General features: G+C 51.9%; 1 protein-coding gene across 2 annotated transcripts in view; it reads right to left on the bottom strand.

The window, feature by feature from the left end:
* PDE4B (phosphodiesterase 4B) overlaps positions 1-22,760 on the bottom strand; it is a 160,049-nt gene that overhangs the window by 16,325 nt on the left and 120,964 nt on the right. For both annotated transcript variants that reach the window (XM_062497666.1, XM_062497667.1), the window contains one exon: positions 11,353-11,465. In XM_062497666.1, coding sequence (XP_062353650.1) covers positions 11,353-11,465 — 113 coding nt within the window. The remainder of the gene's footprint in view (positions 1-11,352; positions 11,466-22,760) is intronic.

Raw genomic sequence — 22,760 nt, 5'->3', positions numbered from 1 at the left:
TGGGAGGAGAGCAGGTAAATAAAATGAATAAAATAAAATGAAGCCCAGGTGCCATTTTCCATATCCAAAGGCACAGCCAACATTCCCAGCGAGTCTGGAAGCGCCTGGAGCCTGTGAGGAACAACCTCGTGTGGCGCTTTTTAAACTTTTTTTTAAATTTTTTTGAATTTTTACTACTTTTTTTCCCCCTGCCTGCTCTGAAGCGACTGCAGAGCTCATCTGCACCAAATGAAGTCTCCCAGAATGGAATCATTCCTTGACTACCAGCAGTAAGAGCGACCCTATTCCATGCATCTTGTGCTCCAGGGAATCACAGCTCCTTTCCAGCTGTGGAAATTTCCTTTCCAGGTGGGAATTTCTTTCATTACCAGTGGGGGAGTTCTCTCCCAGCTCCCCACACCAAACCCTGGCTGGGAAATCCTCAGTGAGGGGTGAGGTTGGCACCGAGGGCACAGCAGCTCTGCCACTCCATCTGAACCAAATGTGCCTCATTTTTTATGCAGAGGAAGAAAATTTGGCCTAATTTAGGATCGAATTTGATGGATTTAGGAGCCAAACCATGTTGGGGGGGGGGGGTGCAGGGTGACCTTGCCATGACCTTCCAGGGCCTAAAGGGGCTCCAGGAGAGCTGGAGGAAGGGATGGAGCGACAGGACACAGGGAATGGATCCCACTGCCAGAGGGCAGGGGTGGACGGGATATTGTGCAGGAATTGTTCCCTGGGAGGGTGGGGAGGCCCTGGGATGGAATTCCCAGAGAAGCTCTGTCTGTCCCTGCACCCCTGGCAGTGCCCAAGGCCAGGATGGACACGGATTTGGAGCAGCCTGGGATATGGGATGAGATGGGCTTTAAGCTCCCTCCCAACCCAAACCACTCCGCGACTCCAGGACATCAACCCGATGGGGATTGGGAAAACCTCCCGGGTGACTTCGTGTGGAAATTCCCATTTTTCTGGCTCTTTATGGAAAGAACAACTCTGTTCCTGTCCTAAGGAGGGCCGAGAACAAGCACCCACAACCCTTGACCTCTCCAGCCTGAATCCTGCTGTTATTCCCATTCCCTCTGGAGTTCGGAGAGGTGTTCCTGGGGCACCACAGGGAGAACAGAGACCGGAGCAGGGATGTGCTGCTGCTGCTGCAAATCCTTTGAAGTCTCTCTAGCCCAGCTGGGGTTCCCGGAGGCCAAGAGTCCTTATGCAAAGAGGGAGCTCAAACCCAGCCCGAGTCACCCGCAGGAGCTGGAGATAAAAGAGGAGCTGGGATGGAGAAGCTCGGCAGAGAGGGATCCCATCCCGCACTTTGATGGGGGAATCTCGCCGCGGATCTCGGTGTTTATAAACCCTGCTCCCGACCCACCCTTCTGACGCAAAGCTCCCATCCCCGGCGCTCCTCGAAATCCCCAGAACAAAAGGATTTGTGGGATGAGGGTTACTTTCGCTCAGGCAGCAGCCGGGCTGAATCCTCCTCGCTTAATTACCCGGGTAATTAGTCCAGAGGCGCAATTAAACCTTGGTGGGACTGCATGGAGCAGCTTTTTTTTTTTTTTTTTTTTTTTTTTTTTTTTTTTTTTTTTTTTTTTTTTTTTTTTTGGGATTCGCGGGATGCCCGGTTCTGGGAGATGGGAAGAGCCGCCCCTCACCTGCCCCGAGTCCCGTCGGAAATGATTTACACACAGGAGGGAAATTACTCATCCGAGCAATCCGACAGGGAACGCGGAATGCTTTTGTCTGGGATGGATGTGACATTCTGCTCCAGGTTTAAAAAAAAAAGAGGGATTAATAGGAAGGAATATTTGTTACGCCCAAGCCTCTCATTCCTGTGCTGCACCGAACCAAACTCCTGGATTTTGGAAGTGTGGAGCATTTCTTCGAAAGTCTGGAAGTCAAGAGTTGAAATTCCTGGATTAGGAGCAGCAGTAACCCCGTTTATCTGTGTTTTTCTGCTGTTACATCACTTACAGAAAGGACCGTGGCAAACAAATTTGCGGCTGTCCTTGTTACTTCATAATTCCCATCGATTCTCCTTCCCAGGTATTCCATGGAGAATCATGGGAGGTGCATTTAATGCTAAAATTAAAAATAAAAAAAAAAAATTAAAAACCACGAGCCTGTTTCACTCTAAACAGCACTACAGGAGAAAGTTTTCAGCCATATTTCAGTGCCTAGGGAAAAGTGGAATGCTTGCAGTCCACCATCAGTCATTTAAAAAAAAATCAAATTTCTTCTGCAGCTCTTTCTAGCTCTTATTTCCTAAAACAATATCGCTTTTAATGCGCTAGAAACTCTTTTTAATGAGATACAAAACACTATTTGTTTTTTGGGTTTTTTTTTGTTTTCCCCTCAGCTGATTTTGGAAACCCAAAAGTAAACATAGGCTTATGAAATCTCCAATTTCACATCAAAGGAGCCTTGATTTATAGAGCTGTTCAAAGGAAAACTTTAAAGGAGCAACATCATGACCAACTTGTTGGCCTGATGTTATTAGAATAATTTAGAAATCCACAATGTAAATGTTGATAAATAAATAGCAGGTTGCCATAAATCAGCATGTGGCTGCTCATGAAAGCAAGAACATCTATCTGATGCAGACAGAACAATATTCAGATTTTTTTCCTCCTCCCCCCGTGAAGTTTAGCATTTCTGAGAGCAGCAGAACCTCCCTTGGGTGGGACGGATTTACGCAACACGGGGCTTAAAAAAAGGGATGAATTGGAAGCTGGAGCCGAGTGTTTGCAGCACTGGGGCATTTCCAGCTCATTTCCAGCCAAATGAGACTCGAAATATGCAAATTGCTCCGAATGCCGGAAAGGAAAAACTCCCTGCAGGATCCTGCCCAAGGAAACCGCGGGGATTTGTGCTGCTCCACAGCGATTCGGGATTGCTCCATTCCCGAGAATTCCTGGTGTTACTCAGCGCTCAGGGAGGAAAATCCCCCTCGGCCGCCGCGGGGAAGGGCTCAGGTCTTGGGGAAAGCAGCGCCGTGCTTCCCTAAAAATCTGTGTGTCATGTGTGGGCAAGGAGTGCCCGGGACGGGGCTGGCACCTGGAGAATTCCCCGTGTGCCCTGCGGGGCCAGATCTGCTCCTGCCTGCTGCTGGAGCACCTGGATCCCAGTCCTGGGGTGTCCGACACCACTGCCCTGGACCCCAACCCTTGGATCCCAGTCCTTGGATCCCAGTCCTGGGGTGTCCAACACCACTGCCCTGGATCCCAATCCTTGGATCCCAGTCCTTGGATCCCAGTCCTGGGGTGTCCGACACCACTGCCCTGGATCCCAGTCCTTGGATCCCAGTCCTTGGATCCCAGTCCTGGGGTGTCTGACACCACTGCCCTGGACCCCAACCCTTGGATCCCAGTCCTTGGATCCCAGTCCTGGGGTGTCCGACACCACTGCCCTGGATCCCAGTCCTTGGATCCCAGTCCTGGGGTGTCCGACACCACTGCCCTGGATCCCAGTCCTTGGATCCCAGTCCTGGGGTGTCCGACACCACTGCCCTGGACCCCAATCCTTGGATCCCAGTCCTGGGGTGTCCGACACCACTGCCCTGGACCCCAACCCTTGGATCCCAGTCCTTGGATCCCAGTCCTTGGATCCCAGTCCTGGGGTGTCTGACACCACTGCCCTGGATCCAAGTCCTTGGATCCCAGTCCTTGGATCCCAGTCCTGGGGTGTCTAACACCACTGCCCTGGATCCCAGTCCTTGGATCCCAGTCCTGGGGTGTCTGACACCACTGCCCTGGACCCCAACCCTTGGATCCCAGTCCTTGGATCCCAGTCCTGGGGTGTCCGACACCACTGCCCTGGACCCCAACCCTTGGATCCCAGTCCTTGGATCCCAGTCCTGGGGTGTCCGACACCACTGCCCTGGATCCCAATCCTTGGATCCCAGTCCTGGGGTGTCCAACACCACTGCCCTGGATCCCAGTCCTTGGATCCCAGTCCTGGGGTGTCCAACACCACTGCCCTGGATCCCAATCCTTGGATCCCAGTCCTGGGGTGTCCGACACCACTGCCCTGGATCCCAACCCTTGGATCCCAGTCCTTGGATCCCAGTCCTGGGGTGTCCGACACCACTGCCCTGGATCCCAATCCTTGGATCCCAGTCCTGGGGTGTCTAACACCACTGCCCTGGATCCCAGTCCTTGGATCCCAGTCCTGGGGTGTCCGACACCACTGCCCTGGACCCCAACCCTTGGATCCCAGTCCTGGGGTGTCTAACACCACTGCCCTGGATCCCAGTCCTTGGATCCCAGTCCTGGGGTGTCCGACACCACTGCCCTGGACCCCAACCCTTGGATCCCAGTCCTTGGATCCCAGTCCTGGGGTGTCCAACACCACTGCCCCTGGATCCCAATCCCAGTCTCCAACACTGCTGCCCAAACCCTTGGGCCAGGTTTCCATTTGTCAGGACCGATGTGAAATACCAGGACTGGCCAAGTTTAAGGTTTCAGAGAAGCTCACACTGGTTTTGACTGGAAGGGACCTTGAAAATCTCCTTCCACCCCTTGCACCGCCCCAGGCTGCTCCGAGCCCTGTCCAGCCTGGCCCCGGACAGCTTTTCTCACTGTCTGATGGCACAAAGGACACACTGTTGGTCTCCTTGGGTGGAAAAACCCCAGCAGGGAGGCTTGGCCCACTCTGAAGCTTTGGGATCCTTTGGAGGAAGCTCAGGCTGGTTTCTGCTCCATCCAAAATGCTTTTCCAATATCCAGAACAGATCTCTCCCACCCCGTTCTTTCGGCAGCTACATCTGGAGTCTGCAGCTCATCTGGTTGGGTTTTGTGTGGATTTCCTCTCTGCCCCCCACTGAAAGGTGTATTTTATAACACAAATAGCTCTGTTGGGAGGAAGAACCACACAAAAGGCACATCCCAGGCCAGGGTGAACTCCCCAGATCAATCCCACCTTTGCCAGAGCAGCATAGTCCACATCAATTTCTCATCCCAGCACTGCTTTTATTCTTCCCTGTGAGGGAGAGGTGATTAAATAAAAGTAGAAACTGGCCAAAACACTCGCTTCTGCAATGTCATTTTCAGAATTTTACCATCTGGAGGAATGCTGAGAACAAAGAGAGACTGAGGAAGGGGTTGCTGCTGAGAAGAGCAAACCTCCAGCTCGTTTTGTTGACACGAAGGCGAGTGAAAGAAAGCCCTGACAACATCTGTGGCCCCGAGAGCAGAGAGTGCTGCAGGAGCTGCACATCTCAGCCCCAAATCTTGTGTCAGTCACACCCTTGCAAACCACAGAGCCGGGGCCTCGGTGCCAGAGGAAGCCGAGCGACTGCGTCAGGAGAGCCCACAAACCAAAGAACCTCCCCTGAGCTCACAGAGCCATCCCTGCTCCTCTGGGCAGCCTGCAGAAGCTGGGAATTCGGGCTGCAATCACCTGGATTATACCCACAATCAGGAAAAAAAACGCCCCCGAAATAACAACTGACAGAGCGTTTGTCGTTTAACAGGAGAGCGATGCAATTAAACACGGGATTTTGGAAATTGTATGAAGCAGCAATTTAAATTTAATTTAAATTTGAATCAAGCTCTGCAGTCATCATTTAGGCAAATCCAGCTGGGGTTTTACCTGAGTAGGAGAACAGGCTTTGGAAAATTCAAATAACTTTGTGCCCTCAGAAGACTTTTCTAAGATGCCCGTGTTGGAAAAAAAAAAAAATCTGGCAATTTTGAATAAAGGGAAGTTTGTTTTCTTCAGAAAACACGGGATCAAGAGGGAGTTCTGGGAAAAGGGCAGTGAAAATCCAGGGAAGAAGTTGGTGTAGCTCAGCATCCCCCCCAAAAAGGGGCCAGCTGGTCCTGCAAAAATGAAAATGAGCCTAATGCAAGCATCAAACCCATACAGAAGGCACTAATTAATGGAGATAAAACTAAATGAAAATTCCTTCTCACACAGAGATAGGCAAATGCTCCTCAGAATCCTTTTGCTGCCGTTGGCCCAGCTGTGCTAAACCAGCAGCAAGGTGAGGCACTTCTGGTTTGTTTGCTTTAAGCCAGGCTTTAATCGGGGCAATCTCTCCCTCTCAGAGCTCTGAGGGTGAATCTCCATCCCAAACCATCTCCACAACTTGTCCTGCCTTTGATAACTCAGTATTTTTCAATTTATTTCACTTAATGCAAATATTTGGATCAGCCCCGTGGGACACAACGGGGTGGGGGGGAAATGAGTTTGGAGTCAGGCTGTCCACAAAATCACTCAGAATCAGGATGAGGATTAGGACTGCCCTGAAATCCTTCTCAGCTCCTTCATCCCAAGTGATGCTGCTCCTCTGGGACGCCACCAGGATCCTTCACTCCACAGAGGTCCCCGCTCTCCACATTTAGTCACTCTCCAGTGCTGCCCTCAGCTCATGATTCATTTTGAACCTGCCTTTGAGCTATTATTTATTTAAGCCCCACCCTGACGTGTTATAACGTAGAAGTCTGAGAATGCAGAACTTTTAAAACCCCATCACATCCCAGGAAAACCAGAATTGGTTAAAGGACACGCTGGAAGGTCCTGGGCACCGTTGTGGCCTCCAGGATGGGTGACAGCTCCCCAAAAGGCTCCTGGGGAGAAGGATTTGAACCAAAATTCCACCAGCAAGGCCTTGATCTCTGCACCAGCAGTGGCCAAGGGATCCCCCCTTGGATGGGCTTTTCCCACACATTTTCCACAACATCCCAGAAGATGGGAAAGCCCCCAACACTCCAAATCCCTTTGTTCCAGGAGGGAATCCCAGATGGTGACACTCTCCTAATCCTGTCCCCGCACATCCCACAGCCAATGCTGCAGCTTCCCAGTATTTCATTTTTTTTTAAATACCTGAAGCAGTTTAACCAAGATTATCTGGACAGACAGCCCAGAGGGCTCACAAGGAAAAAACATCACATTATTAAATATGTACAGCTCCGTTATTCCACCCTGCTTTTAGGGCGTATCTGACACCCCCAGAACGATTTACTTTAGAGGGCAATAAGCACGGGAGGAGGACACAGAGACAGCCACCCTAAAGTCCATTTCTGGGTTGATACACAGGAGCTGACCACGACCAAGCTCCCCAGACCCCGAGGGGTTTCCAGCCTGGGTCAGAGCCAGCACCCAGAGCTGTTCCCTCCTGATCCAGCAGCTTTCTCTGCTCACTCCTCTGCTGCAAGCCCCGCTCCCGCAGCGCCGGAGGAACGCAGCGCCCTGTCCTCCAGCACAAGGACATCCCCGAGCACGCACCAACCCCGCTGGGGAGGGGGTGCGGGAGGGGGAGAGAATACCCCAAAACTGAGCCAGAAACAGCTCCTACCTCCTGCAGCATGCCGACAGCGAGGGATCCTGCTCGGCAGCGGCGGCTGCGCGGCCAGGGAATGGTTAAAGAGCGACGTCAAAGCTGCACGGAGTGCGCGGGGCTGTGCGGGAGCGGCGCTGCGGGAGCGCGGCCGGAGCTGCCCCAGCCAGAACCGCCGGGAATACCCGCACTGTGCCGAGGGAAGATCACTGATTCATCCCTCCTTGGAAAAACAGGAGACGTGGAAGCGTCTTTTGTTCCGCCGGCCGCCGCAGCGAACAAACCCCGTCTTTGTGCGGCGATTAAACAAAGGAAGTTCCAGCGCAAAGCCAGGGGAAGACTAAACAGCTCGGCACCGCTTAAGGGAAACATCACGTAGGAAAAGGGGGACGGGGCTGGGGGCTGCCAGGCCGGAGGGAAGGGACTTTGTGCAGCCCGGCACATCCACCGCTGGCGCTTGGCCCCGCCAGTTTACATTCGTGGCCAGATGTTTACTGAGCCACCCTCTCCCGAAAGCGAGGTGCGGCCTTGCTCCTATTTTCTGACAGAAATGCCCTTTGAAATCCAAGCAAAATGAGATCGGCCGTGTTTATCTTGTGGCTCACGGAACACGGAGCAGTTGTGCTCTTGTCCCGGGCCGCTAGCTGGATGAGGTTGGAGTTATCCAGCACTTGGGAATAGCTGAAACGTCTCTAAGAGCTGCAATAAGAGGGTTTAAGGATTTGCAAAGGAAGAGTCCTCCAAGTAGAGACAAGAGAGTTTGCAAAGTCATGGAAGGACGCCACTCACACTCTGTCTATTTAAACTTTGAATATCCCCAGAGACCACAAATTCTGTTCTCTGGGCTCGATGGGCTGCAGAAGGCTCTGGATTAGCCTGGTCTAATTTCAGGAGAGGCAAAGGTGCTGCTCAGGTCCATGAAGGTGTTTTTTTGGCTGGGCTGCATCCCTCACGGACAGGCAGCTCTGCAGGAACAATCCCTGTTCTCCAGCCCTCCGTTTTCTGATGTGATGGCCCCATAAAATCCTGGAGCTGGCAAGGCCAGCATTTCAGCTGGGAAAAAGCCCTGCTCCTTCTCATGATCCAGGGGATGCACTGAGCACATCCTGCCCCAGATCCCAAATCAGGGACTAGAGCAGGTCCCATCTGCAGCAAAGTAAGGCTGAGGACAGCTGCTTAATGCCAAGACAGAAAATATCCCCTTCTTTATCATCCCTGACTCAGGAGCCCTTCTGACACAGCAGCTGCCTGAGCTGGAAGCTGGACAGGGTGGTAAAAGCAGGAAAAATAGAGTATATGCATAACAATAATGTAAATAAGTGTGGTTGGGTCTCTCAGGCAGCACCGAGTGCCTGCAGAGCTCCTTCCAAGTTATTTTGTCTCACTGCAAAGCTGCAGGGCCCTAGCAGCTCCCAGCAACAGATGTTAGGAAACTCACTGTTAGGAAAATAAACTCTCTTCACGGCAGCTGCAAATAGGCACTTTGGCAGGTTATTTTTTGTTTTTTTCCTCTAAACTAGAAAGACAAGACCGCTGTGCACGGTTAGTTCTGCAGAGCCCGGGCTGGCTTGCGCTGAAAACGCATCAGGACTCGCTGCCAGCATCGGAGGGAGCAGAATTCCCTCTGTGCCAGCTTTCCGTGGGGTCCCTGCGGGTGGTGGCACCGCAGGGTCCCCCGGCTCCCCGATGTCAGCGCAGCCCTGCAAGCTGAGCCGCTCATTCCCTCGCTCCTCCTGTCGCTAACTCCCGGTTTTAACGAGGAATACGCACATGTTTTAAGCGCTGCCTGCCGAACCCCATCAGCTCAAAGCCCGGCTGCCGTCCCGCATGGCTCTTTCCCCTCCGCTGCCTCCTGGTTTTTTTTTTTTTGTTTTTTTTTTTTGTGTGTGTGTGTGTCGCAGCTCTGAGAATCCCCCTGCGCGCACGGATGCCGAGAGCCTCCCTCTCTGCGCTGTTGTTGCAACTCTGGATTTTCTAAACTACGTCTGTCAGGAAGGAGACAGGAAATTCGAGTCACACTTGCAACAGCTGTGCCATGCCTACTATCAGGCTCAAATGACGTAGTTTGGCTTGGGTGGCGCGGGGCCAGGAACTGGCGAGAGCGGAGGTCAGGAAGATAGGTCAGTGTTTATTCTGCTGCTGAGCTTGGGAGCATGCCGAGCCCATTTGCTTTCTTCCTATCTAGACTGTTTCTCTTTCCGTTTTTTTTTTTTTTTTTTTTTTTCTTTAATAATGCGCAGCCCAAGCATCCTGTTTTCAAAACATCTGCCGGCTTTGCTATTTACCGGTGACAAATGGAGATGCCCCGGAGCGGAGCTGGCGCTGGGACGGGATGCTCGGAGCGGGGAAATGAGGCTGCAGCCTCCTCCTGAAGCTGCAGGAGCGATCCAGCACTGCCGGACCGCTGTGCGCATCGTCTGCCACCAAACCCCCCAAAAAAGCCGCGAATCCCCCAAATCATCAGGCACTGAAACCAAACTTTCCAACCCAAACCGTGCCGTGATTTGTGACAATATTTACAGCTCCGGAGCAAAGGCGGGCGAGGTGTGAGGCCATTTCATGCCTCTCTTTCACAGCAGAAAACTGTGAAACTGGAAGTTGACCAAAAAAGCGTAGACATTTCAGAAACGGGTAATGAAAGAACAAAGTTTCAGGAAGCTTTTGCTCGAGCCAGCTGCAAGCCATCTGCACCCCGAGTAATGGCAACTTTAAAGTGCTACAAAAGCAATTTAGTTTCACCTCCACGAGGACAGATTTGTCACTCAGAAAAAAGAGAAAAAAAATACCCTCAAACTTAAGGGCGTCGTGTTCACACTGGATATGCAGTCTGAACCCTTCTCAACTTTCATCCAGGGCTCTCTCGACACAAACTCAAACGAAAAAAATAATGTTTCTTTCTTGAAAGCTCGATCTATAAAACTTTTACTGCTTCCTTTGCCCCTGCACATCGTGGCAATCACTACCAGAAGAGGAAGGTGAAACAACGCGGGATTTCTTTGCTCAACTTTCTCCCATAAATGCAGTTTCTGCTTCAGCATTTCTGATTGCAATCATTTCCAATTAGAAAAGAAAAAAAAATAACAACACAGACGTGGTGCAGAACTGGGTTTAAAACCATCGCAACTGGGCATGGACCTGGATGCGACAGGTACTGGGCTGGGAACTTGTGACTGGGACAGCTCCAGCGGGCACTGGAAGCGCTGTCTGGGATCCCTGGAAGGGGCAGGCACGGGCTGGGAGCTGCCAGGCTGTGCCCGGGGCTGTGCCCGGCTCCGCTGCAGCCTCGAGGCACTGGAGCATCAACTCCCAAAAGTTGCACACAGGCGCTCGGAGCTCGCGTTTCGCTCTCTGCTGCCTGTCAGGACCCTCCTGGCACTCCGCTCTCCTGCTTGCCCGACTTTAAACACCACGGGCTTTTCTTTCTTTATTCTGTGCAGAGAAATTCACAACTCCCCTTCGGCTCCCACGGGAGGCTCCGCAGAGCAGCAGCCCCCGGAGCTGATTCCCTGTCACCATCCCTGCCTGCCCACTCTTACCATGCGCTGCCAAGCGCTGCCAGCCCAGCGCATTGAAAATCAAATTAAAACGTCACCGAAAGCCAAAACAGCCGTAAAATACCTGACCCACAATGTTTAAAGTCCGCCGTTATTACGGCCGGACAGCAATGAAATTAATTAACTTCTGGCGTGATGATCTGCTGAATGCGGGCGTTTGCACAGTGTTCTGCTCGTATCAGCTCCAAGGGACCGGAGCTAATTGAAACCTCTTTAATTTCTGGAAATGAGCCTGCGGCAGCGATCGGGCTCTCCACGATATCCCGGATCGCTCTCCCCAGACAATCCCGGATCGCTCTCCCCTCGCCACCCGCCGCGAGTTGTCCCTGGACGCGTCTCCGCGGGAGAACCCGCATCCCTTTCACCGCTACTAACTTGGAGCTGCTGTCCTGGACAGACGCGAGGACGGGTCGGGATCAGGCTCAGAGCCCCGCGCCTCTCCACATCCCCGTCCCGCATCCCGGTCCCGCATCCCCATCCCATATCCCCATCCCGCATCCCCGCTCCGCATCCCGGTGCCGCACGCGGGCTCACCTTGTTGGATGCCATCTCGCTGACGGAGCGGTAGGTTTGGATGGTCTCCAGCTGATCCAGGCACCAGTCGAGCTCCTCCAGCGTCTCCATGGCCAGCTTCTGGTAGGGCTCCTCTGCGAAGAGGCACACGGACATGTACTCGGGCTGGCGCTGCGGCCGCCTGTCCATGGCGGGGCCCGAGCCGGAGCAGCCGCTCCGCTCCCTCATCACGCGGCCGCCGCTGCGCTGTCCCGGCCGCCGGAGCGAGTCCCCGCCCGCCGCCGGCCCCGGCCCGGCCCGCCCCGGCCCGGCCCCCGCATCTCGGGGGGAACCGAGCGCCCTCCGGGCAGGGCAGGGCCGGGCAGGGCAGGGCTGCGGCTCCCGAGCGTCATCGCGGCCCCCCCGCCCCGGCTGCTGCTGCGGGGATCGGGCTCTCCTGCGGGCCGCGGGATGCTGCTGCTGATCCTGCTGCTGCTCCTGTTCCTTTCCCTGCTCCTGTTCCTGCCCCGTCTCCTTCTCCTTCTCCTTCTCCTTCTCCTTCTCCTTCTCCTTCTCCTTCTCCTTCTCCTTCTCTTCCTTTCCCTGTACTGCTTCTGCTCCTGTCCCTGCTCCTGCTCCCCATATCCCCCAGCAGCCACAGCCAGATCCCCATCAGCCCTGAACCCCAACAGTTCTTGTCCCTATCAGCCCAGCTCCTCATCAGCTCTGCTCCCCAAGAGTTCTGCTCCCCATATCCCCCAGCTCTGCTCCCCAACTCCTCCAGCCCTGCTTCTTAACCCCAAGACCCACTCCCCACCAGCTCTGCTCCCCAGCCCTGCCTGGTCCCATTCCTCACCCCAACAGCCCTGCTCCCCAATCCCGGCCCTGCTCCCCAATCCCGGCCCTGCTCCCCAATCCCGGCCCTGCTCCCCAGTCCCAATCCTGCTCCCCAATCCCGGCCCTGCTCCCCAATCCCGGCCCTGCTCCCCAGTCCCAATCCTGCTCCCCAATCCCAACCCTGCTCCCCAGTCCCGGCCCTGCTCCCCAATCCCAGCCCTGCTCCCCAATCCCGGCCCTGCTCCCCAATCCCGGCCCTGCTCCCCAGTCCCAACCCTGCTCCCCAATCCTGACCCTCCTCCCCACTCCTGACCCTGCTCCCTGTCACCCCTGGCTCCCCCAGTTTTGCTGGTTTTGTCCCCATCCGCCCCACACTCCACAGGTCCCCAGCATGCTCTGCACCCCAAATCCACCATGCCAGCTCCCACCGAGCTCAGCTCCCTGACCCTGCCAGCAGGACACGGCGCTCCCCGGCAGCTCTGGTGTAAAATTTAAGGTTTCCACGAGTGGATAGAGTGAATCATAAAATCTCCCCATGAATGTAACTGCTTCTCATAATCCTGGTAACACATGCTCATCCCATAAATCTGTCAGAGCTGATGGATTCAGCGTTTCTACGGGCATGTACCAGTGACATCACGGGGCAGGATTGCTCAGACACACTCAGGAGCTGAGCTGGAGCTCCAGACGTGTCCCCCTGCCCGCCCTCCCTCCCTCGTGTCCCTGTGTCCCCAGGGGAAGGAGCTGCCACCCTGTGCTGGTGTCTGTCCCCAAGGACAGATCCTCCCTGTCATTCAGCACATCAGTGAAGCTGCACTGCATAGGGGATCTTCCACTAAAGGATTGAGAATCAACAGAAAATAAACCAAAGGTAATTCAGCAATAAACCTGCCACAGACACATTTGAAAGATTTGGTGAATCCAAATCTTTGTGGCATTGGAATGTTTTGTTGGATTTTTTTTTTTTTCGGTGCTCACAGAGCTCCAAACACTGTAAGTTCTCTCATTCCTGAATAATCAAAAAGCAGATGGAAATAGCCAAAATCACACAAAGCTCAGTGTATTTTCCTTTCTACCGTGAGTACTCCCTCTCAACTATTTTATCATGTAAATTAGTTGACCCAGAAGGGCTCAAACTACTTGTTGCAGAAAACGTTTGGATTGAAAAAAACCATCACAGGTAAAGTAAGTTTAGGAATAGGTAAAAACCCATTTAGCCAAACTAAAACCCAGATGTTTAAATCAAATTCTGTGTTCTTGTCCTGTGCTCTCCTGCTCTGAGACTCCTCAGGAAGCACAGCCAGGACATGTGTGCATTCCTGGGGGAGGAGAAGGAACAGGTTCACAGACACTCTGACACCAGACCCTAAATTTAGCCTTTTGGGGGGATTTCCAGCCTTGCCCAGGTCTGCAGAACCCGCTGCCACTGTCACTTCACTTCCAGTCTTCACCTCAGAAAGAGCCATCAGGGAACGCAGGACCAAGAACACAAATCTGCTCTTGATATTGAAGGACTCACATTCCCCAGATCTGATATTCAGAATATTCCTTTAGTCTGTAATCTGAGTTTTATGTAATAAAAGGGGAAAAAAAACCCCAAAACAAGCAAAGCTGTTGCATACTAAAGATACTGAGGTGTATTAGGAAACTCCAGGGTTTAGAGAGTTTGGCTGTAAGTATTTTATATTTATTTTTGGGTTTCAGAAGATGGGCTAAATAAAGAATGAATATTTTACACATTCACAATGTTCTCCAGAATTTTTAGCAGGGTGCATCAGGACCCTCTTTCCCTCGGTTTCTGCCTCCCTGCTTCATTCCCTGGAAGTTTCCTGCAGGAATCCTTGGAGCTGTGGGGATGCCTCCATGGTTTATTCATGTAAAGCACGAGCATTGTCACCTGCCTAAGCCTTTGCACCAAAACCAGTGAGAGGCCAATGGAGTCACGATTTAAACTCGGATATTTTGAAAACTTGAGATGCCTCCGGTGATTTCAATGGCAAAGACACAATGAAGTGAGAGCAAACAGCTCTGCCTGAGGATAATTTCAATGGGAAAACAGTGAGTTCTGCTGCTGCTCCAGTGCAGAAGTGGATTTTCAAAAGCACCATTTACATTTTCTTTCAGAATTTGCGTTTTCCCGAGCCTGCCCAGCCTGCCCACAGCTCCCTCTGGTCTTGCACCCAGCGAGATGCAGCACCTGCCTCCCCGTGCAGCTCTCACCGGTGTTTTTGGCTTTTGACTCATCCCCTATCTTTTCTTATTTTTTTTCCCCCACTCATTTTCTCAAGTAAAAGTGCTGAAATGGGTGTGTGCCCTGCAGCTGCTCCTGCCTGCCCTCCGTGCTCCCTGGGCAGTCATTTCTGAAGCTGCAGCTGAGTTTTGGGCCCAAGGAACGTCACAGGCACCACATTCCCGCTCATTTCACGGAATCACACGCACCAGAGTCACTGTCCTGGCCCACAGCAGGAAGAGAGCCCAGTTCAACCCTTCTGAGAAACTCAACTGTCCCTAAAGGCACCGAGTGACGCAGTCTGAGCCCAGCACCCCGGAAACCCCAGCTCTTATCAAACCAGCCCTCCTTGGTCTGTGCAACCCCACAAACGCCCTGTGATGAACCAGGGGCTGTTTACAAATCAACTGTTGAAAGCAGAGGCTACAGTCCCACTCCTAAAGCTAAATCTGCTTTTAAAACCAGCATGTGAGATTAAAATATACCCTCCAAGTCCCCCGTGAAATATTTTTAGATCCACAGCTACCCCAAAATAACAGCCAGATATAGAATCCATTAGGAGTTGTTCTTCTACCAATCTAAAAACTTTGTGTGGGAATGATCTTAAAATAACAAATATTTTCTGACTTTCTTTGTATTTAATATTCATGGATACCAGAGAATGCTTTGGGTTGGGAGGGACCTTAAATCACATCCAGTTCCACCCACGGTCAGGGACACCTTCCACTGTCCTAGGCTGCTTCAGCCTGGCCTTGGACACTTCCAGGGATCCAGGGGCAGCCACAGCTGCTCTGGGAATTCCATCCCTGGGAACAATTCCTTCCCAGAATCCCTCTAATTCCATTTTCCAGCAGTGGGAAGCCATTCCCCGTGTTCTGTCTCTCCAGGCTTTTGTCCCAAATCCCTCCCCAGCTCTCTCAGAGCCACTTCAGGCCCTGGAGGAGGCTCTCAAGAGCCTTCTCTTGTCCAGGCTGGCCATCCCCAGCTGTCCCAGCCTGGCTCCAGAGCAGAGGACAGGGATGAAGTGCCCTGGGATTCTCTCCCTGAGTGGTATCTGCAGTTGCTACAGCGACTCCCACAAACAGTAAACACAAGTTTAGATGCTCCATGAGTTGTTCTTTCCCTGAACCCAACGTGAGCGTCCCACTGACATCAGCAGAGCAACTCCCCCTGCCAGAAACACCCCAAAGCCCTGGCCAGTGGCTGGCTTGGATCACCTTCCTGGTACTTCTGGAAACACTCCTGCAATCTGGGGGTCTGGGCTCCTGGAACACTTCAGGATGTGTCTTCAAGCCTCTCACATTTCAGTTTATATTTGGGGCTTGCATAAGGCAATCCTGTAAATTACAGCGGTGCTTTGGTCATGTTTGCTAGGGTGAAATCATCGCTGACACAGAATAGGGAAGTGAGGAACAAGAGGAGTTTCAGTTTTTAAATCTTACCCAGTGTTTGCACAGGAGGGTTGGTGCTGGTGGCACTCCAGCAGGAACTGAGGTGACATTTCCTCACAAAGCTGAGCTGTTGCCAGTCCCCCCGAGGACAGAGGCAGCCCTGGCTGCCCTCGTGTTTCTCCTCCTGCCACCTGCAACACCCCAATGTCCTGAAATGCAGCTCCTTCCCAGCGCCGGGGTTTTGCAATAACTGCACTTGTGGTAGGTTTTGCCATCTGCTCCTTTCCCAGCTCTGTAAGGTGATGGAACACACGGAATCTCTCACTGCAGAGGTGACTTAGCAGCCCCTTAGTGGAGGCTTTTTCCCACTGGCTGGCATCTCTGCGCTCTCTTTTTGTCACACAATTGTTTAGGTTGGAGAATCCCTCTCAGACCATCCAGTCCAACCATTCCCAGCACTGACCCACGTCCCCAAGCACCACATCCACTTTTAAATCCTGCTGGGGTGCAGACTCACCCCTGCCCTGGGCAGCTGTGCCAGGGCTGGAAAACCTTTTCCATGAAGGCATTTTCCCACTTTTCCTGAGCCTCCCCTGGCCCAGCCTGAGGCCGTTCCCTCTGCTCCTGTCCCTGTTCCCTGGAGCAGACCCCAAACACCCCCGGCTGTCCCCTCCTGTCAGGGACTTGTGCAGAGCCACAAGGTCCCCCTGAGCCTCCTTTTCTCCATCTGAGCCCTTTCCCAGCTCCCTCAGGGATTCTCCATCCCTTTCCCATCTCCCTCAGGGATTCTCCAGCCCCTTCCCAGCTCCCTCAGGAATTCTCCAGCCCTTTCCCAGCTCCCTCAGGAATTCTCCAGCCCCTTCCCAGCTCCCTCAGGAATTCTCCATCCCTTTCCCATCTCCCTCAGGGATTCTCCATCCCTTTCCCATCTCCCTCAGGGATTCTCCAGCCCCTTCCCAGCTCCCTCAGGAATTCTCCAACCCCTTCCCAGCTCCCTCAGGGATTCTCCAGCCCTTTCCCAGCTCCCTCAGGAATTCTCCAGCCCTTTCCCAGCTCCCTCAGGGATTGTCCAGCCCTTTCCCAGCTCCCTCAGGAATTCTCCAGCCCCTTCCCAGCTCCCTTTCCTTCCCTGGACACCCTCCAGCCCCTCCACGTCCTTCATGTCACATGGGGCCCTAAAGTGACCCCAGAATTTGAGGTGTGGCCTCACCAGTGCTGGGTACAGGGGGGAAAAGTGAGAGCTGCTCATCACTGTGGACTTGAGGCCTTTTTTTCACTCCTGAATACTTGGAAAGTGCAAGGTTTTGGGGAATATCCTCTTTTCTGGGAGCAGCTCAGTGTAAGGACAAGCAGACATTTCATCAGGAGGTCCCTGAAGTGTCATAGATGGGGAGGGGGTTAATGGGACAAACTCCCACCCTTGGCTCCCCCCAGATCCCGTCCGTGCCATCCCTCTCCCAGCACAGCTCCAGCCCCTCGGTGCCTGCAGGGATCTGAGCACCAGCCCGTCATTATCTGCAGCTCCAGAGTTCCTCTCTCAACCCACAAACTGTCCCCATCACGTCCCCAAGTGCCACAGCAAGGCAGGAGGGAGGGCAGAGTCCCCAGCCTGCAGGAGGGATTGGCAGCTTTGCCCTCGAGGGACACATGAGATGAACTGAGGTAGGAAACATTTTGAAAAGAGATCCAGATGCCAAAATTTCAAGTGGGGTTTATTTTCTCTCTCCTGATTGCCTCGTGGCTCTCTCTTGTCACCCCAGTCCTGATAAATAAAAGCTCCTGATAAATTAAGACTTCTTCTGCCAGAAAGTGCAAAGGCCATGAAGCCACAAGAGTTTTAAGGTGAAAACACCACATCCCAACCAGGTGAATTAAAAAACTTGGGGAGCAGCTCAAGTTCCCTTTCCAGCTGCCAAAAAAATCAGCTTTCCATAATGTAGGAGGAATATTCCCAGTGGGATTGGGTTGTGAGCAGATTGTCCAATCTGGTGGAGAGGAAATGTTGAAGACAAATATTTGCCAACATCTTTTCAAACTTGGCTCTCCTAAACTGTTAAAGATCAAATTGTGGGCTCACTGTGCTGGTAAAATCTTCATTTCTACTTTTGCAAGGAAAAAAAGGAATTCCTTCTGTTGGATCACAACTTTCCTTGTAAACCTTGGGCATGTGGAGTTTAAGACATTAAAAAAAAAAACAAAACAAACAACAACAACAACAACAACAAAAAACAAACAAAAAACAACAACAACAAAAAAAACCCTGATAAACTCTGCCAAAAATTCCAAGAGAAACTCTCACATGGAAGGCTAAAAGCAGTTTCCAGCAGTTTTCCCCCTTTTGCTCAGTCTATCCATCCTATTCCACATGTTTACAGTGCCATAAGACATCTTCTACGTTATTTATTCTTCACTGCATCCTGGCTGCCATAAATTGGGACTATTTATAAAGTTCTTCAGTGTTTGGGGCTGTCCTTCCCAGCCCAAGCTCCAGCTGCCTTTGAAGCATCAACAGCTGAGACTCGAGGTCACCAAAGTAATTTTCCAGTGATTCCAACTGATTTAATAAAATGTTATCACTCTATCTAAACCTTACCTCAATAATTCAGACTTGGGATAAAATCTGTTCCTCTAAAATAGATTTATAAGAGCAGTTGCTCTCTTTTGTCTTGGAAAGGTTTTGATGTTGGATTTATTCCCAAATCCAGTGTGTACAACATGGCACTGAAATATTCCCCCAGTGTTGGACAAGCTGATAAAATTCAACAAAACCTAAAGCAGACAAACACTCATAAACCCCCAAAGATTAAAATCCAAGTGTTACAGGGGAAAATGGTCCCTCCCCTCCAGGAGTGACAGGGAATTGGGTGAAGAGGGAGCAGGTTTGGGAACCTGAGCTGCACCACGGCTCTTGGGCCAGGTGAGGATTTTGGAGTCCTCGTGCACGTGTATGGGAAGGTGGAAATGTTTATCCTGGTGCATGAAAACTCTGCTTCAGGAAAAGTCTGACAGCACAGTCCCAGACTCCCAGCTGGAAATCATATTACATTTTAAAATATCCCTAATTCCCAGGTGAAGCCACAGGACACAATTCCAGAGTTTGCATTCATCAGAGGACCTTAAACCAGCCCACTTTTAATTATTCTCTATTTATTACAGATTATCCCAATTGCTGTCATTACTGCAGACGACACAAAAGACTTGGGAGAGCAGGCAGACGTTGGAGCAGATCACATGGATGGCAGGTGATTATCTGGGAGCTGATAGAGCTCATTAATGTCACTGAAGGCCTCATTTGCATTCTTCACTCCTTGGCTGCTCCTGACTGAGAGCTTGTGTGGGGGAAGGTGGGACAGGGCCCCTCTGTGGGACAGACTGATCCAGCAGCTGATCCCACCTGGCTTCACCTGGGAATTGTGGGATCTTAGCTCCTGGGGCAGGTGAGAGGGCAGGAAAAGGGAGGAGAGAGAAGAGGGAGAGGAGAAAGGGAAGGAGCAGGGGGAGGAATGGACAGGAGTTGTGGGGAGGAAGGAGAAAGAAGGAGAAGGAGAAGGAGAAGGAGAAGGAGAAGGAGAAGGAGAAGGAGGAAAGAGAAGGAAAGAGAAGGAAGGTGCTCAGAGTGATTTACCAAGGCACCCACACAGACATGGCTCAGATAAAACAGATCCACATGACCAAAGGCCCTCCCATTCCCCAGAAGAAAATGGCTCTTTAACCTTCCCAACAGGAGGTTCATTAGCAGGAATATCACCTCACATTAATTACTAACCAGTGTCAGAAAATGGCTATTTCACCTCCACAGCACGAGGTTCATTAGCAGGAATATTGCCCCACGTTAATTACTGCCAGTGCCTAGCATCACTCCAAAAACCCCGGAGCACGTTGAGTAAAACAGGTTTATCAACAAAGGACATGCCAGGACCTGATGGGAAAGGGCCTTGAGCAGGCTGGGAGCCATTCACCCTTTGCCTTCCCTAATGGAGCTGTGGTTGCTCAGGGATCGTGTGGACATGTTTACATATTTATCCCTCACAATGCCGAGGGAATAACTGACACCGAGTGATTTATTTGTTTAATGTATCCTGTTAGTGCGTTCTGAGAGCTATTTCCTTGAATTAAAACATTGTTCTACCAGATCCAGAAGATATTCCCGTGGAAATCCTTCTGTCAGACAGATTTGGAAATCCACATTGCAAACAACCAAAGGCACAGAGCACAAAGCCCGGGATTCACTTCAAATCTGCGACGAAATGTCCAAATCGTACAGCACCACCTCCCAAACTGTAAGGGCTGAACAAAAATCCTGTCACCACAGCTTTCTTTCCTGGATCCCCCATGTGCCTTCCAGCATCCAGGGAATCCGCCGAACAGATTCCCAGCCTTTTTTTCTAAGCACAAAAGCCACACAAGGAGGTGTGATTGAAAAGCGAGCTGCATCCAGCTCGTTCCCTCGTGCAGCTCCTACAGAAATTCTGCTGGACCGTGGGGTTGGAGCGAGGAGAGACCAAAAATCCATGGGAACCACGGAGCCTTCAGCTGCACCTCCCCTCCTCCCCAGCATCCCTAATTATATCTTTGGCAAAGATAAGTGCAGATGTGCTAAGAAAGGAACAGGTGGAGCCACGACGCTCTTGAGCAACTCCCCAACAAATGGACGAGCATGCCCTTCTCACCTCGTCGTATTTTTGGGACTCCAGTCCCACCAGTCACTTGAGCTGTCCCCTCTCAGGTTTCTCACACCTGCAGGGGAGCTGGAAGGGATTTTTGTTGGATGTGGAGCTCTCGGCAGGAGATGGGAATGCTGCAGCCAGAGCGGGCACGGGTACCGCATGTAAATCAACACTGAGTTTGTCCCACAGTTATTCTTCCAACCAAAAAAGTGCTTTGGAAATGTAGATTTTTCTCTGTCAGGCGGTGCTAATACACGAGGTGTGGGCAGAAAGGGCTGGGAAGTGGGATCCCAGTGGAGAGAGGGGATGGGATGGGATGGGATGGGATGGGATGGGATGGGATGGGATGGGATGGGATGGGATGGGATGGGATGGGATGGGATGGGATGGGATGGGATAAAGGGATGGGATGGGATAAAGGGATGGGATGGGATAAAGGGATGGGATGGGATGGGATGGGATAAAGGGATGGGATGGGATAAAGGGATGGGATGGGATGGGATAAAGGGATGGGATGGGATAAAGGGATGGGATAAAGGGATGGCAAAGCCACTGGCAGGGGGTGACTGAGGAGGTGGCACTGGAGGAGGTCCAGCTGTGGGAGAAGGAGGATGAAATCCTAACAGGGGCTCCAAATCAGCGGGAACAATGGGGCCTGTATTCAGGCTGGGTTCAGAGATCAGAGGGGAAGATAGAGACAAAAAAAAATGAAGTGAAAGCTTTCTACTGCTAATTGCAAAAAATGCCAGGAAATGAGTGAGCTGGAGCTGCCAGGAATAATGTGGGAAACTGAAACTGGGGATGAGAGTGTTTGACATCAGCAACAGCCTCTGGCAAAATACAGCCAATATTTTGGGGGGCATTTTTATTTTCTTTTCTCTTTTCTAAACAACAGAGAGCAGGAAAAATGAACTTTTCTGCTGGATTGTTGAGGAGCCTGGCATTCTAAGTTCCCTAATTAAAGACAGGTCTTTTCTGGGACACACCATTCCAGCTGCTGGGAAAACTCAGCCCCAAGAAAAACGGCTCCAGAGCTGCTGGAGACGTCAGTGATTAAACAGCACTTGCCAAGAACATCCAGGACACATCCAGGTTCAAACTGGAAGATTCTGGGAAGCAGAAGGAGATGTCTCACTAAGAGAAGGCACAGGGAATAAAAAGAAGGAAAAACCTCTTGGATGCAGGGAATGCCACAAAAATGGCTGCAAGAAGGAAGAAGCCCCAGCTTCTTTCACCACAGGGAATGAAAAGAAGGAAAAACCTCCTGGATGCAGGGAATGTCACAAAATTCAAGGGCTGCAGCACCCCAAGAAGGAAGAAGACCCAGGTTCTGTTACAAGGGGAATGAAAGGGAGAAGGAAAAACCTCCTGGATGCAGGGAATGTCACAAAAATGGTTGCAAGAAGGAAGAAGCCCCAGCTTCTGTCATGACAGAGAATGAAAAGGAGAAGGAAAAACCTCCTGGATGCAGGGAATGCCACAAACCCCAAGGGCTGCAGCACCCCAAGAAGGAATAAGCCCCAGGTTCTGTCACAAGGGGAATGAAAAGGAGAAGGAAAAACCTCCTGGATGAAGGGAATGCCACAAAATTCAGGGGCTGCAGCATCCCAAGAAGGAATAAGCCCCAGATTCTTTCACCACAGGGAATGAAAAGAAGGAAAAACCTCCTGGATGAAGGGAAAGCCACAAACCCCAAGGGCTGCAGCATCCCAGCAAAGAAGAAGGCCTGGCTGGGATGCAGAGGCTCGCAGCAGGGCAGGAATTCCTGCAGAAGAGCAGCAGTCTCTCAGTGCCATAGCAGCAGCGATGTTTCTGAGTCAACAGCCAGCCCTGAGCTCTGAGCCCCGGGCCAGCTGCGGGGTAATCCGAGCAGGAATGTCAGCCTGCAGAAATGTCACTGCCGTGGGGGGCCCAGCCGGGCTATCTTTAGCCAGCCCAAAGTTAATCACCTAAGCTCCCTGCGCAGCAGTGGAAAGCGGCTGGGAGCTCCGAGGGGTGATCCTGGTCTATTCTCAGTGCCCTGGGACGGGCTGAATCACCCTCCGGAGGTGCTGCCACTCTCTGCTCCAGCCACAGCAAGGGACACCCAGAGGTCACCTGCCCTGGCCTCCCTCCCACAGCATCCTGCTGGAACCCTGGAAGCTGAGAATTTTGTGCTGACAGGCACTGACCCCCAGGAGAACACTGCTTTTGACCTGAGGACGTGGAGAGGGCCAAAACTGAACGACAGAATTAGGATCGCGAGTGGGTAGTTTGAATAGAAGTGTGTAATGTCACAGGGTGAAAAATTTAGAAATTTAGGTCTCAGAATGCAGCAATATGTAG

This window comes from Cinclus cinclus, chromosome 8, assembly GCF_963662255.1.
Source record: "Cinclus cinclus chromosome 8, bCinCin1.1, whole genome shotgun sequence".
In the NCBI taxonomy this organism is placed as follows: domain Eukaryota; kingdom Metazoa; phylum Chordata; class Aves; order Passeriformes; family Cinclidae; genus Cinclus; species Cinclus cinclus.
The sequence above is the reverse complement of the archived record's forward strand: the minus strand, read 5'-3'. Positions and strand labels throughout refer to the sequence as shown.